Source organism: Urocampus carinirostris, chromosome 10 (assembly GCF_059441175.1).
Source record: "Urocampus carinirostris isolate Australia breed hairy pipefish chromosome 10, RoL_Ucar_1.0, whole genome shotgun sequence".
NCBI lineage: Eukaryota > Metazoa > Chordata > Actinopteri > Syngnathiformes > Syngnathidae > Urocampus > Urocampus carinirostris.
This window is the reverse complement of record NC_142358.1, coordinates 17460276-17480710: the sequence shown is the minus strand read 5'-3', so window position 1 is coordinate 17480710 and position 20435 is coordinate 17460276. Positions and strand designations below refer to the sequence as shown.

Below are 20435 nucleotides of genomic sequence, written 5' to 3'. Positions count from 1 at the left end.
ACAAAAGCATGGGTATGAAAAAACTGAAATAAACCCCTGTACTCTTTCTCTAGGAGTTAAGATCTTGGGAGGAGGCTCTGGCCCGGGCGGCGGAGGAGCAACGGGAGCAGGAAGAGCAGCTGAGGAGGCGCGAGCAGGAGCTGGCTGAACGCGAGTTTGACATCGTGGAGCGTGAGCTCAACATCATCATCCACCAAATGTACCAGGAGAAGCCCAGCGTCAAGAAGAGGAAGGGACATTTCAAGAAGAGCAGGCTGCTCAAGCTCTGCAGGGACGGCAACAGCATCAGCCTGCCCTCTGGTGGGTGACACTTAGTATTACACTACATAACAGCCTTCTGGGGTGCATTGTTTTAAGTGGCCTTAAAAAAGTTGAAAGTTAGAATTTTTTCTCGATTAAGTATGTGTTAACTAGGCCTTACCGAGTTCAAAGAAACCCTATCCTTTATTTTCCATCTCATCTGTCTGCCTTTATTTTACTTCAAGCAAAGTTGCCTGAGGTAGAACACATTCAGTAGGAGGAATGCAGAGTAAGGGGTGTGCTCCTGGAGATGGACGTTATGTTCTTCTCCTTGTTTTTCGTTTTGTTTTTTTGTTCTATGTAGCATGATAATGGTGAAATAAAAAAACATGCCTTCTTCACGAAGAGTTCAAATGCCAACGCAAACCCAGAGAAAGAAGAAAAAATAAGAGTTTATTTCACCAAGTCTAAAAAAAATGCACTTACTTGCACGGGCATCATGAATTACCTAACTAAGGCTGCAATGATGACGTGAGCGAGGAGGTGGCAGCAGCAAGTAAAAAGTTTCAAAATTTGTTTTCCATTCATCCATTAACTGCACCACTTATCCTCAGTAGGGTCATTGGGGTGCTGGAGCCCATCCCAATTGTCTTTGGGCAGTGGGCAGGGGACACCCTGAACTGGTTACCAGCCATTCGCAGGGCCCACAATGACAGACGACGCACTCGCTCATTCACACCAAGGGACAACATGGACCAGCCAATCAACCTAACATGCATGTTTTTGGAATGTGGGAGGAAACCAGAGTGCCCGGAGGAAACCCACACAAGCATGGGGAGAACATGCAAACTCCACACAGGAAGGCTATCTCTCTCTCTCTCTCTCTCTCTCTCTCTCTCTCTCTTTCTCCCCACAGCTTTCACTGGTTTACCCTTGCTGCATCATGCGGGTGGCCTGCCCATCCCTATTTAACGCTATATTTAGACCTCTTTTCTGCAGTGCACTCATAACCCCATCCATCCACGTCAATCGCTATTTTTTTTATATATTAGCAAGCCATTGTAAGGATGCAAACACATATATTTGACTTATTTATTTCTGTGACTTTATTTGCTCAAAGGCTTTGAACACAAGATCACCGTTCAGGCCTCCCCCAGCGTGGACAAAAGGAAGACGCAGGGCAGTGAAAGCACCACGCCCCCCGCCAGCCCCGGCGTCATCCCTCGCCTTCGAGCAATACGATGTGAGTTTGCGTGTTTCCAACGACAAACTGTTTTTTCGAATGTGCTTTCCAATTATAGCGGCAACGCAAAAGTTACTAAATGCACCGCATGTTAATAAATGTTTCCCGTGTTATCGCGTTTTAAGAATGTCGAATGTTTTTTGTGTGTGCGTTTTGTGCAAAAGTGACCCCGAGTGACGGCAGCAAGACGTGGGGCCGCAGCGCAGTTTGCAAAAAGGAGGACATGTCGGGCGGCAAAAAGAAGGGTCGCACGTGGGGGCCAAGCTCAACCCACCAAAGGGAGCGCGTCGGGGGCGAGGAGAAGTAAGCCGACAAAAGAAGTATTTTTGTTCGGAAAAAACTTTTTTTCCACGCTTTTCGAATTTCTACCTAGTCCGTTCAATTGGCCTCATAACCAAATGAATCAAATTAGATTAGTTAAAATGTGTTAAACATTGTTAAAAATTTTTTTAACATTTGTCAAAATTGCTTTTGTAATATTACGGCAAAGCCTAATGTTGAAATATCCGACTTTTATTATTGTTTGTTATAGTTTTGTATTTTTTCCTGTTATTTTTAATTACATTGTTTTATTTTATTTATATACAAATATATTCTTTTGACTAATTTGCCTACAACAAATCAACCTGGGTTTTTTTTTTTTAATCAATATGTTATTTTTTAAATGTAAAGGTACATGTGTGTTCTGAAAGGTATATTATTGTTTTGATTATTTTATGACACTTTATAATACTGTCATTTTTTGTAGACTGCAATCAAAATTTCTTATTTAGGACGGATAAAATGTTTTTTTTTTTTTATAAATACAATTTATTGCGTTTATTTAGTCATTTATATGATTAATAAATAATACAATTAATAATTTACTTTTTAAATTAATTTAGTGTTTTTGTTTTTTTTAAATACATATAATGTATAACATTGCATTTTTTATTTTTTTATTCAAAATAAATAATATTAATTAATCAATTTACTTAGTACTTGCTCTCTTTTTTGTTTCTACTTTCTTTCTTTAATTCCATTCTTTCTTTCTGTCTTTCTTACTCCCTTTCTGTTTATCTTTCTTCATTTCTTTCTTTCTCTCTGGCTTTCTTTCCTTTTTTCTGTCTTTCATTTTTTCTTACTTTCTTTGTCTCTTTATTTGTTTCCTTTTCTCACTATCTTTCTTTGACTTTCTTTTACTCTTTGTTTTTTTCTTTCTCTTTTCCATTATTCTCTTTACTTCTGTCTCTCTTTCTTTCTGTCTTTCTGTCTTTCTCTTCTTCCTTTTTTCCTAGTCGTTCTCTTTCTTTCTCTCTCACTATCTCCATTCCCCCTCTTTCTTTCTCTATTTCTTTCTTTTTACTTCTCTTTTTATTTTTATTTCTTTGTCTCTTTCTATCCTCCCCTCTTTTTTTCTCTTTCTCTTTTTCTCTTTGTTTTTCTCCCCCTTTTTGCTCTCACACCCGTTCATATTCTCTCACTCTCATGCTCATGCTCACGCTCACACTCACACTCAAATTCACACTCACCCACTCACTCACTCACTCACTTTTTTTCTTGTCAGACTCAAATCTTTAAGTGAGGGCGGCAAAGTGTGGTCGTCGAGTGCCCCTAACCTGGGAAAGTCCCCCAAGCACGCACCCATTACAGTGGGCTTCTCCAGCCTCAGTGAAATGGGTGGGTTACCGAAACCATTTTTTCCCCACCCGCTTCTCGCTTCCCTCACTCATTGACATCCCGTTTTTCCCCTTATTAGAGGAGTGCTGTGAGTCGGAAGAGTCGCCGGGGTCCCTGCAGCCCTCCGAAACCAGCAGCAACGGCGGGGCCGACGACTCCGGGTCCCTGTGGAGCACCCCGGGTTCCAGCGCAGCTACCTGCGGGCCAAGCTCTTCCGGTGCGAGCTCCATTCAGGGTTGCGGCCACCAGGATTCGCTGAAACGTTGCGGCCAGAGGAAAAAAAGCGACTTTCTGCTGTTGGGATGCGCCTCCATGCTGGCGGCCGTCGGCCTGGGACAAGACTTGCTACAGCTGGGCAGATTGCAGGTACAAAATAAACACAGTACCTGAGGGGTATCGCATAAAAGCGGAATGAAGAAATCCAGACCAACTGATAAAACTCAGCTTGATCAAGTCTGGCCGTCAGTAAGACATTATGCGGCAATGTCAAGCTAGCTGTAGATATTTGAGGTAATTGCGCGTCCACGGTATCTTCAAATGACTGTCAGGATCGATTTAGGATACAAGCATTGGAAATTGAGCGTTTTGTGAAAAAAATTATGAGTAAAAATAGGTCAAACAAGCACTGCTATTGAAGGTAGGGCTCCCACTTTGCAGTGGAAGTAGATTCTTTTGTAAGATTAAATCACGTCCTATTGGTGGTTCAATCCTTTAAATTATGGCTAGGTTCAATTCATGGCTAATGTTACTAAGAAAATGTTCACCTATTAATCCTAGCATTCTTTTTAATGTTATATTTCCCTTTAAAGTCGTGTATTACATTTTTATCCTGGAGTGCCACATCCAATCTCATTGTAAACAATGCTCACTACTTTGTAATCAATGACAATAAAGACAATTCTCATTTTAATGTATATCCATTTATTGATAACAAACGTATCGCTCTTTAACAAAGGAACAGATGAACAGGAGTATATATATAATATTATTTTGTCAAAGACTTAATTGATACCGTCTTTACACTATCCAATGTCACTTTTTAAAATATTAAAAGTCAATAGCAGCAATAACATATATAGAAAGCTCTGCAAGCATTCTTAATTGGCATAGCATTGAAACACAGGACCCCACAGCAATACATGTACTATATAAATGACTATGTAAGTTGACTTTACTATAAAATGAATGTTGTAATTTTGGTTGGTTGGATCCCTTCACCACTACGGTCGTAGGGGCACCATTTCCTGTGGTGTGTCTTGGACAAGTACAACCTGGTGGGGCCCATCCCTCTCCAATTATACAGTGAACAAAATTGAATGCTTATATGTAAAGTTTGAATGCTGGATAATTAGAATAATGCAGCAAATCAAGAAAGTCCGTGGAAATGCTATAAAACCCGTTTTTTTTACCTGACTGGCAATAGAAGTGCCTGATGTAGCTCTGTAGATAATCTTAGCCTGTTTTATAGCCTAGTCTGAAGCAGGCTACCCGTAGAGAATAAACCACGATGGTAACTGAGTTGTGATTAATTTATCCTGCTTTCATGCAACTGATTTCTGCCAAAATGATAAACAAATACCGGCTTAATCCCTTATATTGGTTTTGTGCAATACCCGCTGTACTCCATGTACTGTATATGTAAATATATTTTTTTCTTCTTTTTGTTTCGTATTTTGTCATTTGTCTATTTCAGTATTTGTTTTGTCATGTACTTTGTTGAGTATTTTTACATTTATTTATTTAGGTACTTGTTTTGTCATGTATTTTGTCCTGGTTTTTCGTGACAACAAAACTATTCAAATTATGATGCGGGTCAAATTGGCTGAGCTTTTCACTAATGGGTTGGTCCACAAGTGCACCATTCGTTTATCACTGATCAACCAACGGTTGAAAAGCTAAGCCAGATTGAGCACCTCCTATATTTGAATAACATTTTGTTGTGACAAAATACACAACATAATAAATGATGAAATTCACGCCAAACTACATGTTAAATCAAATGACAAAATACACGAAAAAATGCAGGACAAAATACAATAGAATAGGCATAAATATATGACCAATTTGCATTTATGTAATTTATCAAGCTATTACATGATTTATTTACATAGCATATCTTTGTAAGTATTTAGTTATTTGTATGTTTATTTCCCACGTATGGCAGGATCAGTTTTCTATAACTGTGTTTGCCGTCAGGTGCTCCAGGACGAGCAGGATCTGAGGGAGGAGCAGCGCAAGAAAAAGGAAAGCCTTTTCCAGCGTACGGGCCGTTTTCGCCGCAGCACGTCACCGCCTAGCCGAAATCTTTCCTTATCTCTCTCCCGCCACCACGATTCGGCGCTCCCCTCGCTGGACCCGTCCCCGTCCGTCACACTTTTGTCCTTGTCCTCGCTTTCTGACTGCAACTCGACCAAATCGCTCCTCCCATCCGACCTGGACGACTACCCTTCTACGCCGGCCCCGCCCGGCTCCTCCCTCAATCCGCTGCTGGACTTCCGGACTGAGAGTTTCAAGAAAGAACCCAACCAGTCACTGACGCCGACCCACGTGTCGGCCGCCATGGCGTTCAACAGGGGCCACCGCCGCACCCCGTCCGACGGCGCCATCCGACCTCGGGCACACACTCTCGTGCACCGTAGGACACCGTCCGACGGGAGCATGCCCATGCCGCCTCCACCTGGCGGGGCTGTTATCGAAGGCAACAAAGGTAGGCCGAGCTACAGCTTTGCGGGTGAGAAAATGATCTTCTATAGCAGGGGTTGGCAACCTATGACACGCGTACCAGCACTGGCATGCTGTTTGCGCATTATGCCTCGAGAGCATTGTACCTCGCACCTCAAGTGTTAAATATCATTACGAGACGAAACAACAACATGAATTCAAAACGAGTCTGAAAAGGCAGTAACATTAAAACGCACTGTGTCCAGGTACGGTGTAGTGCCTAAATCCGACTCCCCTGCAAAATGCTCCCCCCTCACGTAAACGCGCATTCTGCTGCACTTCCGATAAAAGCGATCGTATTCTATATTATAAGTTTATTAAAACAATAACGCGTTTATTAAAACAATTAAGCGATCATATTCTACAAAATGCGTTTGTTAACGCGGATGCAAAAGTCACCAACACCGGAGACGGATCAATGTACACTATTATTTCCGCGGTTACAACCAATTGTCTACAAATAGCCTTTTTTTCATAATAGCCATATTTAATGTATTTTTATTGTGAATGAAACCCTGGTTGCATTGAATCCCGCGGTGTAAACAAATCGGGTTTTTTTTTCTTCATTTAAAATCGGACTTCCCTGCCTATACTGTTTGCAAAGTAAGACACAATTTAAACTTATTAGGTTTTTTTGGCTTTGGGATCCAACTACAGAGGAATACCTCCTCTTTGTGATGTGTTACTGAATAGGCGTTCGACAAATCCAGATTGTTTTTATTATTACCATTATTACTAATAATAGTAATATTATGAGAAACGTCTGAAACTCTTCAAAATCACTGTGCTGACATATTTATGTCACAGAAGGTTACCCTAGAAGTCACAAGTCTGTATCTGAAACAGGGTCCATTTTAGCAGGGGAGTCAGATTTTGGCAGGTAAAATCCTCTCCTACTTCTTACTCCTGAATAAAAAGTCCTAATATGTGTGTGTGTGTGTGTGTGTGTTTCAAGTTTTGATAGTTTCTGAAATAAGATTTTATTGTATGGTAGCTGTCCATATCACTTCTTTTTTGATTGTAGTTCATTGTTGATGAAGAATGGTTAAAACGTCATGTATGTCTACAGCCCTTTCCACATGTTGCTCACATTCATTTTTTACTTTGTTGACGAACAAGAATAGTGGAAGATAAAATTGTTCAGTTATACTATTTCAATGTCTATCCGTGTTGTATATTTAGACTGGTGTAAAATGACAGCTCTGTTGGATGAAGTTATTGTGCGAGTCGGTGTGGCACACTGATTTATAAGGAAATTTGAAAGTGGCACTTCACACCGAAAAGGTTGCTGACCCCTGTTCCATAGTATTGGTATATTAGCCAAATACAACCCAGGCCCACAGGGATTAAAGCCTGACCCGGTTTGAACCCGACCAATTAATTTGCAGGACCGAGCCCGAAGCAAACCCAAAATTTTATATTCATACACATATATATCGAGAAGAGAGGTCTTTTATGTTAGACAAATTAAAGCTGATTTTTTGTAGAAAATTTTAAGTTAAACAAGACTGTTTAAACCTTTACATCTTTTATATTTCTGTGTCCGCAGAGGTTACACAAACCAACACGTTTCCATCATTGTGAGATTTTTTTCAAGAGTTGACGGTGACATTTTAAGTCTGTCTGTCATTTTGGCACGTTGAAAATAGGGCCATTAATCACAGCAGCACTATGTCCTTAAGAATCAAGCACGGTACTTTAAGAGAGAGAGCGGGAAAGGGACAAAGAAGAACAATGACAGGTCGATAATAGACAATCAGGAAGGTGTTTTTTAAATTAACATCGCAAGAGTTTAGTACAGTATTTGTTGTGATGAGGTGACATTTTTATAGGGATATATTTATTTTTTAAAAGTCAGCAAGAGAGAAGCCCGGCCCAACCCAAACGTAATGATTGACATTTTAGGCCCGACCTGTAACAAAATTTAGGTTGGACTTAGGCTGGGGCTTAAGATCTTACCTCTAATAACATTGGCTGCTAAAGAATTAAACATCAGTATCAGTCTGAAAAAGTACTATCCAATTTACCCCTCCGAAAGTCATGTTTTCGACGAAGTAAAAACATTTCCAACGAGAGAAATACCTCTCTCAGACCAAACCGCTGTATCCTTTTAACGTATTTTCAACTATTTTTCCAATGTCTTGAATGACTTTCTTTTCCACACTATAAGGTGCACCCAAAAAAAATTCAAAGGAAAAAAACATTTTCTACATACATAACTTACACCTTACTATAAGCCTTATGTGTCCACATTAAAACATGAGATTTTTGCAAAGAAAAACGGTACACTGAAAGAGTTATAAGTTATAATGGCAAACAGCCATGGGAAAAGGCATAGAGCCACAGTAACACAGCAAAAAATGCATAATAGCAGAATACTAACATGCCAAAAAACATAGGCCACCTAGTAGGAATTTGATCCAGTTTGGGCCACCTCTTTATTATTATAAACCCTGAAAGATTTTTTTGACTATTTACATAGCTCCAGTTCTTACTGCTGCGGTTCATCAATGCAAAGTTTACGTGGAGAAACTCTGTTTCCTTCTTCATCCAAAAGCTTGATTGCTTTTGACTTAAAGGCTGAGTCATATGCTTTTCTTTTTACATTTTCAAGGATGAAGGTCAGTTTATTCTAAGATATGTTGGCCTGGAGAGGGATGGTCGCTACAAGGGTGTACTTTCCCAAGACACACCACAGGAAATGGTGCCCTACAACCCTAGTGGTTAAGGGATCCAACCAACCAACAAGGCACATTCACATTACCGTACATTAAATGTATTCTTCTCTGTTTGCGTCTTAGCCCAGATCCAGATTTTCTGTTCTGAGGCAGTCCAGATCACTCAAAGAACGTCAAATGTTTAGCTTTGTTTTTCAGTATCATGCTTTATCACTCAGCACACATTAGTAACCCACCAATATATTATAATCACGAACGGCAAGGGATCTTTCCTAAACACATTCATTCACAAAACAATGGGTAAAAGGATGTTCGTGTTTGGCATTGACTGTGTTAACGGGTTTATTTAACAGTTAGTGAATGCAGTTTTACACCTGAACCAGATCGCAACGCTATACAAACTCAACACTGCCCCTTACCGGATGAGGAGCGCATTTAGTTTACATATATTTAAGTCAAGTCATAAATTTTTGTATTCCCCTTAATCACAAAGAGTCTCAAAACGCCGCACAGAACACAGACTATTGCAAACGACAGACTATAATTACACCATCAGCTGATCTAAAACCTACATGAGAGCGAGGAAAAACTAAAAAAAACTCAACATGAGAAAAAGGAAGAAATCTTGAGAAGTGACCTCACATGAGGTAATCCCCCTTCCAGGAGGACCAGGCTGCAATGGATGTTGTATTAACAAACAATAAAATTAAGAATAAAACATAGAATAATTTAAGTGTAATATAAAAGAAGGATGACCAGGTTGCAATGGATGTAGCATTATGAGGGAGCAAGCCCATGCATGATTTGGTAAAATGTAAATGATCTGCATTTTATATAGCGCTTTTCAAGTCAATAAAGACCTCCCAAAGCGCTTTACAATGTGCTTTACACTTACACCAACAGAATCTTAAAATCACATCTTAAGCTGACAGAGAGCCAATGCAGGTTAGCTAAAATTGAGGTTATGTGATCTAACGTTCTTCTCTTAGTTAAAAGCCTTGCTGCACTTATATTTTGTGCTAGGCGCAGGCTCTTGATTTTATTTTCTTCATTAAAACTTTTTTATAGAATTGACATACAGAATTGCTTCTTTTTTTGACATACTCAGAAGTCTATGGCGGGGGTCATCAAACAGGCCAGCTCCAGCCTGAAGGCCGAATGTTTGCCGGGCTTGTTCAATGGTCTTTATTGAAGGTTGTGATTTGCGTCTTCTTTGACACCAACTGTATCAATCTTAACTCTTCTGCTCAAGTGACTCTGGCACACATTAGCTGCATCTTTGCATGGGGTTAAAATTGTGGGACAAAAGTTGCAGCTCATAGTCCAGAAATTAAGGTATTCATTTATGTGCTTGCAGGTGTGCTGGACACCCTAGACATTCCTCGCCTGCCGGACCCCTCGCTCATCTTTCCCCTTCCCCAGCGTCGAAAGGCCCCTGCGCCCCCCGTGCCCACGCCGGCCCCCCTCTGCCTCATCAGCCCCTTAGAGCGCCCCAAGACCCTGGAATTCGCCGCCCGTCCACGTCCGGCTCCGCCCCGAGCCCGTTCCGAACCTCGGAGGCAGGGCTCGCTGTCCGGCACCCTGAGCTCCACGTTGGGTGGTGGCAGTGGCGCCCGCATGGGGCCGGCGTCCGCCTCGCGGCCCAATCTGATGGACATGGATGTGGAGGGGCAGAGTTTGGACCACACAGTACCTCTGTGCGGGAAGATGCAACCTGCTGCTCTCTGCGGGCAGCAGTACACATAGCAAGCAACATGTTTTTTTAAAGAAGTCTTGAAAAACGACACGTACTGGAAACCACGAACATTGACTCCCCTCAGAAAGCCATTCCGACGACATGTCCACTCGCAATGCATTCTAGTTGTGTCGTCCCCACTTGAGAATCGTTCGTCCATCCACTTTTGACGTCTCATCTTCTCAAACAGACCTGTTACATCATCATAGAAGAATTCATATACTTCCTTCCTATGATGTCATACATGGGCAGCTTTTAAGTGTGTAAAACGTTCACGTCTAACAGGGGTAAACAAAGGATAAGCCACACTAAATTGGAGTGGAGAAAATCTATTTTAGTCTCTTTCATAGGGACACTGTGTATTATCGGACCGCCAGATGTCACTGTTTTGTGTAGTGTAACCGAAAACAAGTGCTTAAAAAAACACAAAAAAGAATACAAACTATGTGCAAATGAAATTCCTACCCTAATCAATTATTTTCTAATTTAAAATGTTATTTTACTAACTTACATTGGAACTTTTTTTAATTTAAATTAGGAAAAATTTACTTAAAAAAAAAAATCAAATGTGGGAGATGACTTACATTTTAAACAGACACTGTGTAATATTTGACTGCTCGATGTTGCTGTATTGTGTAGTGTAACTGAAAACGAGTGCTAAAAAACACAAAAAAAGAATACAATACGTGAAAATGAAATTCCTACCCCAATCAAAATTTTTCCAATTTAAAATGTTAGTTTACCATCGTATATTTTAACTTTAAAAAATAAAAAAAATTAGGACAAATTTACATTCAATCAAAAAAAATCAAATGTTGGAGATGGCTTACATTTTAAACAGACACTGTTTAAATATTTGACTGCTAGATGTCGCTGTATTGTATAGTTCAACTGAAAACAAGTGCTAAAAGGCACAAGAAAGAATACAAATAACGGAGGCTATACGTAACTAAAAGCCACAATTTTTGCCATGATTTTTTTTACCTGTAACAAAGGTAGCAGACAATTGTCTCAGCTCTGTCTTTGTGAGGTACTTGAGATGTCAATTAAATTTAAATTTCTCGACCTCTTTTGTAGTTCATCCATTTTTGCTTATTGTATAAATCAAGATTGCTTTTTTAAAAAAAAAATCGTTTTTTACCACTAGGAGGTGCTCAGTAATATATAATGTCCCTTTGACTGCTGCAATTAAATTGTAGGAATTGTAGGATTTATCTTTTTTGTTAGTTTTTCGTTTTGTTTAAAAAAAACAATTGTAATTTCCCTCATAAAGCGGCGATGGATCATCTTAGAGTTCATATTTGATTTCAGCACATTTTCATATCACTGTCATTATTATCAGCACCTGAAAAAGAATGTTTATAATTAATAAATAAAAGCGGATTTTTAAAAAAAATCCTGGTAATGCCATACAAAACAGTTTAAAGGGGCAGTGAAACATTTGACCACTAAATATTGCTGTGTTGTGTATCAAAAATACATAAACTGATATACATTCTCATAAATACTCTTGGGTTGAGATATTGGCATTTGTTTTGCATATCAAGAGCTTCAAGTAGAGCGGGGTTCAGCAACATGGGGCTCTGGAGTCCCTATTGGCTCCCTTGCACTTTTTAAAAATTTTTTGATAATGGAAAATGATATTGTATCTGTAGGAAGACAAACATGACACTATCTATCTATCTATCTATCTATCTATCTATCTATCTATCTATCTATCTATCTATCTATCTATCTATCTATCTATCTATCTATCTATCTGTCTATCTGTCTATCTGTCTATCTGTCTATCTGTCTATCTGTCTATCTGTCTATCTGTCTATCTGTCTATCTGTCTATCTATCTGTCTATCTGTCTATTAGTATGGGCTAGAGGGAGCTGACACCAATGTCAGACATCTTGCTGCTACGGGTATCCCAAAAGTCAAAAAGCCTTGCAAAAAATGAAGAACATTGTCACATTGAGTGTCTGAGGCATGTGTTCTTCCTTGTGTTTTACTAGCACTCGTTTTTGGTTGCACGACACAATAAAGTGAGATTTAATAGTCGGATAATACCAGTTCATTGTCCCTTTACTATTTTGGAGTTCAACCCTTAAATCATAAACAAACCCAAGACGGTTTCATTGAAAGCGTTCGAAACAAACGCTAACATACAACTCCGACCTCACAAAAACACTCGGGATCCCCCGCCCTGCAACCCGCAACCCACCTGCCCCGATACCCCGACCCAATACCAGTCCCAGTGGCACTTTAGGAGTCTTGTCGGCGGGCCACTTTGCAGCTGACAAATCACTTTGGACTCTGCCCTGCAAATAAGTCAGTGTGTTTGATCGTGTGATTGCGTGTGTGTGCATGTGTTGTTATATGTGTGGTATGACCTCTTTGTGCTCATGACTATTTATTATGATTCCATTAATTGTTATTACGGGGAATAATTATTGTTACGATGCAATTTTCCATGTATATATTTGTTAATAGCACATATAAAAGGGCGTGAAGAATGAGGAAAACGTGTCACGTGATGAATGCTTGGTTGCCAGATAAATAAAAGTAAAAAAAAGATGCTTTAGTGTCATTGTGTTGGTTTTATAGTGTATGGTGAAGCGTAGTACTACATCATATTGTCTAGGCGGCGCCAATGAGTGCAATGATGTCATGTTTTCAATCTTTTTTTTTGTTCATCTTTTTGCCTGATGCACTTTTGTGTCCAGTGGAGTGGAGCCGTACCATTATCAAGAGTTCATTTGAGGACCGAGTCAGACTGAATATAAATAAATCACAATTACATATTCATGGATAGCAAATTCTAATCCGTAGCTGGGGTGAAAAAAAAACATAATCCAGTTTTTAGGTTCAGAATTTTAACCTTAACATATGGGTACGGCCCTAAATCTGAATTTTAAACTGGATTTTAATTTCGATTTACTGCAAATTTTCTAAACCTAGTAATGAAGCAATAATCTGAAACCCTAACAATGCAATATTTAAACCAGTGTGGTGCCCTTTCAATGATTGTTTTTCAGTGAAAGTGATTTTTTAAAATAGTAAAGTATGAAAAAAATACTTATTTGGCAATGAAATATTTTTTGGGGTAATTGTATTATTGGTAGAAGAAAACTGGGTGCTGTAATTATTAATTGTTTTTGTTTTTTGAAAATGTGCTTTTAAATCAGGGGTGTCCAACGTGGTGCCCCTGAGAGCGCCTGAGTAGCCCGTGGGCCACATCCTAACATCACTCACCAGTTAAGGGTCTTTGGGATTTTCTAGGAAAATTGATTTCTAACTAGCATGAGAAATGAAGGTGTCTTTGAATATATGATCAATTATTTCAAAATTATTTTTAAAATTCGCCCATAATTGATGAATGGAAATCACTCCTAATCTTTGAATAACTAAGATGGTCTAGTAGTAGAATCACCCTGGTCTACTTCTAATATTAAAACTGGTAATAGCATAGTAAAAACACAAGTTATTAAAAAAATGCATATCTAAATGGAAACCCTGTGCGCTAATTAGTAACAACAAAGTAGCTCTCAGCTTTAAAAAGGTTAGTAACCCGTGTTCCAAACCCTCTTAATTAGAGAAAAAAATGATTGACTGATTAGTGGATGCATTAAAAACAAAACAAAATAGCTTAAATTGACCAGCAATTAAAGTAAGAGAAAATAAGTTTCAATTGTAGTCAATTTAAAAAAATAATAATTAGCGCTGCAACAACGAAATGACTCATCGATTCAAATCGATGATTAAAGCGTTGACAACTAATAAGATCATCGATTCGTTGTATCACGTGATATACGAGCCACCAAGTATGTTAAATCAATGCAACTCAGAGTGCATTCAATTTCGTTGTGACGCTGGTAACTGTAGTACCGCTTTAGTCCAGCAGTTGGCGTCAATGCCTTTTTTATAAAAAGCTATGTTAATTTTTTATATACTACATTGTGAACATTGCATCATTTACAAACAAAACTGACATGAAAGTTTCAACTTTGTAGTGTTTGACTGTTTTATCATGAAACAAAGTTAACAATTTTCAAGGGAACAGACAGAAATACAGAGAAAAACAATCAGAAAATAAGTAGGATAAATAAAGTAAAAAGACAAATAATAATAATGACGCGTTTAACTCTAGCCCCGGGGCAATTTCATGAGCATATCTCATTTTCCTATTGGCAAGGTTTATCATATTCCAAAATGTAACCCTCCAAAACAAATTTGTTGACAACATTTTGAAAAGTGGGTTCGTCTACATTTTTTTTTGTGAATAAAAATACATCCATCAAATTGAAATGTATTGCTCCTTATTTTTTGTTTTGTAAGATAAGTCCAAATTTGATATGATCAGTGGATAAGGTGGTAGGGAGAGAGTATCTTACATATTTGCAGGTGTATAGCATACATTTCTATTCATTTTCTTTTATTATAGGTTAATTGACAAACGCTTATATATATTTTTTTGTTTTATATCATAGAACGTTTAGTGCATTTTTATCTTTCCAAAACTTCCATATTTGAATAAAAAGGAGGGAAATTAGAACTCAGATTCATCAATTAGCCCACAACATCCCCCCCCACCCCCCAAAAAATCGACCCATTCATCGATTATGAAATCAATCGTTAGTTGCAGCCCTAATAACAATACTAATAATAATAATAATAATTTTCCCAATAAAAGGTTTGTTTTTTTTTTCACAAAAAAGCAATAATGATTGGTTCTGATTTCTTTTGAGTCTGATTGGCCTATGTTGCAAGCAGTGTTGCATTCATGACTACAGGAATTTTTATAATCTTGCCAGCTGAGATGTCGCCAACAAACATGTAGCCTTTAGCAGCTCATCTAAATAAAATGATTAGTGAACTCTGATTCAAACCCTTAAATGCTACCGATGTGAAATTGAAACACTAAAGCAATAAGAATGTTTTGTACTTTAAACCGTATAATTTGCAGGGGTGTCGACTTTGTAAACCTAAGCTTGAAATCCTTACTCAATTCTACCTCTAGTTTGAAACATTAACTTCTACTTTGTTTGAAACCCTGTCTTGAAACCCCACCCTTAACATCAAACTTTTTTATTGAAACCCTGATTTAAACCCTTAAAATCTACCTACGTGAAATTGAAACACTTGACCAGTTTAGATTTTTTTATTGAAACCCTAACATTCACAGGAAAATGGCTCCTGTAAATCTTAATATCTTCACTCTACCCTAGCTCTAGTTTAAAATGTTGACTTCAACTATGCTCGAAACCCCGTCTTAAAACCCTAACTTTTCGAACACCTGATTTAAACCCTTAAATGCCACAGACCTAAAATTGAAACACTTGACCTGTTTGGAAATGTTCAATTCCAAACTGTAATATTTGCAGGAAAATCCATCCCATAAACCTAACTTTCAAATCCTTATTTAAACCTAGCTCTAGTTTAAAACATGAACTTGTTTGAAACCCTCTCTTAAAACCCAAACCCTAACTTCAACCTATTTCTTGAAAGCCTTATTTTAAACCCAACACCCAGTTTAACTCTACATTTGAAAACCCAACTTCAAAGCAGAACCCCAGATTGATATTCTGATCCTAGTTAGAAAACCTAAACCTGGTTTGAATCCTGGAATCATAACTTTGGCCCCGTTTGAACCCCTGAAAATATTGAAAATGCAATTCTAAAAGGTAATATAAACAAAAAATGATGTATGAATAGATTGAAAAACAATTTTGCCCACTTGAAACCCTATCAATTTCTTTGAAGCCTTATCCCAAATTTAAAACCCATAATTTCGGCTCAAAACCCTAAACTCGATTTACTCTTTCCTAAGCTTCAAACTGCCACCTTGAAATCCTAAATGCCGATTTGAATTTCCTTTAGCATGAAAGCAGTTTTCAAAACCTTAAACTTTGCTTAAAACGCTGAATTTAAACCCCTTACTAAAAACCCTACCCTTGTATAGCACCCCATCGTTTCCCGTATGTGCTAGTGTGGAGCACCAATTAAATGTCTTTCCAGACGCGGGCCAGTTGCCTAGCAACCAGCTCACTACCATGGTGACGCCTTAAAGGGAACTACAAAGACGAGAAAAGGGGACAAAAAACAGGGACGATTGTGCTTGCAAATGGAAGAGAAGAAAAAGAGGACTCGTACACACAACCAGATGTGAGCACAGCAATGACAATTTCCAAAATGAACGCCAACTCTACCACGGATCTAAAACTTTAATTTGAATCAAAATTTAAAAACCTTGATTAAAAACCCTGTTACTTAATCTAAGACCCCCTTGTGAAACACTAACCTTAGTTTTCAATCTGTCTTTGAAATCCCAAGCCTAATTTGAGACGATATCTAAAAGTCCTAAACCTTTAAAACTTTCATTTGAAACCCAACTCAAACTCAAATCTGTAATTTGAGAGCACAAACTTAATCAAAATTCAAACCCTGCCTTGAGACCCTGAACTCAGTCTAATACGCCTTTTGGAAACACTGACCCTAGTTTAAAATCTGTTTTAGAAACTTTAAGCCTAATTTGAAACCATATCTAGGAGTCCCAAACCTCACTGGAAATCCTAAACTCAAATTCAAATCCATGTTTTTTTTTAATCAAATACTTTGAGACACTGTAACACCAACCCTAGTTTTAAATCCATCTTTAAAACCCCTAGCCTGATTTGAAACTAAACCTTTCATTTGAAACCCTAACCCTAATTAGAATCCATAATTTGAAAGCCTTTATTGAAATCCTTACTTTGAGACCATGTATCTTAGTCTGAAACCGTCTTTTGTAACACTAAACCTGGTTTTAAATCCATCCTCGAATTCCCAAGTCTAATTTGAAACAATTTTTAGATATCCTAAACCTTTAATTTGAAAGCCTACCTTAAATTCAAATCCATGATTTTGGAAACCTTTATTAAATACTGTGAGAACTGGTTAATTAGTCTTAAACAGTCTTTTGGAACACAAACCCTAGTTTTAAATCCATATTTGAAACCCTTAGCGTGATTGAAACCTATAGAAGTGCTAAACCTTTTATTTAGTTCCCTAACTCAAATTCAAATCTATGATTTGAAAGCCTTTATTAAATACTGTGAGGCCTTGTTACTTACCGTAGTCTGAAACACTCTTTTGAAACACTAACCCTAGTTTTAAATAAGTCTTTGGAGCCCCAAACTTGATTTGAAATTGTATTTAGAAACTATGTCTCATTTGAACCCTAACTCAAATTCCAATCCATGATTTGAAAGCCTTTATTAACCCTTGTGGTGTAATAATATACACATATAACGCATTACACATTTTTTTACAAATAATTGTAGAGGTACTTTAGTTGTCAAATTTAAGCTGTTTTTTAAATTTGTTTTGCTTTCAGTCACTCAAAATGATCAGTGGCATCAGAGCCGTCCATACACATATAATTTGTTCGTTGTTTTACTTTTTTGCCCTCTATTGACAGTAAAATCAGTACTGTGCTATGACCAAGGCCAAAGCTGGATATATATGTATAAAAAAATTGAATTGCAAATTTTCAATCACACAATTAGAGCCTTGAAAAGGTCAAAAGGTTAAGACAGGTTTAGTTTTTATCCATGTGTCACCACCAGAACTAGCAGCGGACCCAAATGTGTAACGTTTCATCACAATGCTTTATTTAGGGATTAGGGCAGTCAGGGCGAGAGGAAAAAACAACAGCGATCCGGTGCTTGCTGGGCAAGAGGAGCAGGAAACCCTTGCGAACAAAGCATGGTCGGGGATCGAAAGCAAGTCGGGCAAGCAAAGATGGGAGAACGGAGCGTGGTCGGAGATCGGAAGCAAGACGGGCAGCCGGGACGGGAGAACAGAGCGTGGTCGGAGATCGGAAGCAGTCGGCAGCCGGGACGGGAGACGGAGCGCGGTCAGAGATTGGAACAAGACGCGTAGCGGAGGGTGTTTGCTCTATGGATCCTGGTCCTGCTCGACCACTTTATCCGAGGCGCCCTTTTTCTTCCCAATTGGAGCTGTCCTCTTCAGTGTTGTTTTAGCATCAGGCTAATAACCCAGGGAATGTCCCCCGATGACTCATGTTCTGACCTTTCTCAACTGGAATAGTGTACAAAAACACTACTGCAGAGATAATGCAAAAATAAAAGTCAAGTGAAGTCATGTTTATTTGTACAGCCCTTATTCACAAGGATCTCAAAACGCTGCACAGACCACAGACTATTGCAAGCTACAAACTTTTATTACATCATCCCCTGATCTAAAACCTGAATGAGGGCAAGGAAAAACTCAAAAACAGTTCCACTTAGGTTGTGAATCTCAGGGGGCAGAGCATTCCACAACATCGGCGCCCGAATGGAGAACGCTCTTGAACCTGCGGATCTCATTTTGGCTCTTGGGATCACTGGTAGACCAGCATTTTCAGAGTGAAAACTCCGGACCAGAACGTAGGGGGAATTTAAATCTGAAAGATATGAGGGAGCAAGTCCATGCATGATTTTGTATACTACCAACAGAACCTTAAAATCACATCTTAAGCTAACAGGAAGCCAATGCAGGTTAGCTAATATCGGGATAATGTGATCAAACTTTCTAGTCTTAGTTAAAAGCCTCGCTGCAGCATTTTGTACCAGCTGTAGGCTCTTTATTTTGGACTTCAGGAGACCAGAGAGTAATACATTACAGTAATCGAGACGCGAGGTAACAAACGCATGAATTATACTTTTCCGCATTGGACTGGGACAGCATACGGCGAATTTTAGCAATGTTGCGAAGATCAAAAAAAAGCTGTTCTAGTAATATTCTTAAGGTGTGTTTGGCAGGACAGATTGGGGTCAAATATAATTCTACAAAAAAAAAAAAACACAGAACTACAACAAAAATCCAAATGCAGGAATACAGAAAAAACAACAACATTAAACACAACTACGGTAATACTACAAAACTAAATAGCAAATGAAGTGTTTAAAACATGGACCCGTTATCTTGACTTAATAGTGAGCGTTTCAAAACTAATGTGATGAAATGTATCTATTTGAAAACAAATATAAAGAAACATAACTTATAGATAGGTACATGTTTATTTATTGATAAATGAAAAAAAAATGATATTTTTTAACCTAATGTGGCCCCGGACTCCAACGAGTTTCACACTCTGTGTTACACAATGGGATTTTAAGGCCTTGGTAACAATTCCCCTTGTGTCCCCAACAAATGCCTATTTTAGCTTTACATTTTTACTTCTTCTGTATTATTTTGGAGGGGGGGGCAGCAAATCCATATTTTGCTTTTGTGCCACGAAAGCGCTTCATCGCCAAAGCGTTCAGAACATCCTGAGGATGATGTCAGCATTGTTATGTCATGCTTGGCTGACAAAAGAGAGAAAGGAAAAAAAGCATACAAAGCACATAGTTATTTTGGTATTTCGGAAAAAGGCTATGGAATGAACATAATGATTTTAAAGGGACAGTGTGTATCATTAACATGGTGGCCAAAAAAATATCATTAGAAAAAACAAAAATAATGTTGATTGAAATAATAAGCAAACATATATGAGCTATCAGGCGGCACGGCGGAATAGTGGTTAGATCGTCCGCGGTACGGTTCAGAGGTCAGGGGTTCAAATCCAGCTACAAGCCTTCTGGTGCGGAGTTTGCATGTACTCCCCGTGCCTGCGTGGGTTTCTTCCGGGCACTTCGGTTTCCTTCCACAATACAAAATCATCCATTTCACGTTAATTGTCTGTCCCTGTGTGCCCTACAACTGGCTGGCAAGCAGTTTTTTCTCTCTATATATTTCCTAATTTTTCATGTTTACTTCTTTTTCTTTTATTTCTTTAATACTCTTTTTCTATTTTCTCTTTCGTTTTTTTTCTGTTTTGTGGCCTTTTCCTCCTTGACTTTTTTCATCTTTTCCCCCATTTTCCTTTTCTTTTTCCATTGCGAAAGGCCAGGCAAAAAGTAAAAGAAAATAAAGTTGTTTTATGGCTACTTTGAGTCTTCATAGTTTTATTCTCCCTTATGCTTTTTATTACTGGTTTTTAGTTGCACAAGAATATACAGAGATATCCAGTGGTCAACTTGTCAGGACCAGAAAGGAAACAGAGCCCAATTGAGTAGCGTTTACCTCAAGTTTCATTGAAGGAAAGAGGAAGGGGTGCGCCCACGATCCAGTGTTCGCTGGACGTGGGAA

At 38.5% G+C, this 20435-nt stretch overlaps 1 protein-coding gene across 1 annotated transcript in view; it reads left to right on the top strand.

The window, feature by feature from the left end:
• The window catches only part of map3k10 (mitogen-activated protein kinase kinase kinase 10), a 50055-nt gene extending 37200 nt beyond the window's left edge, over positions 1-12855 (top strand). Inside the window, exons 5-11 of the mRNA XM_088345459.1 lie at positions 54-300; positions 1361-1483; positions 1648-1786; positions 3030-3142; positions 3222-3508; positions 5339-5849; positions 9899-12855. Coding sequence (XP_088201585.1) covers positions 54-300; positions 1361-1483; positions 1648-1786; positions 3030-3142; positions 3222-3508; positions 5339-5849; positions 9899-10287 — 1809 coding nt within the window. The 3' untranslated portion in view covers positions 10288-12855. The remainder of the gene's footprint in view (positions 1-53; positions 301-1360; positions 1484-1647; positions 1787-3029; positions 3143-3221; positions 3509-5338; positions 5850-9898) is intronic.
• The last annotated feature ends 7580 nt before the right edge of the window (positions 12856-20435 follow it).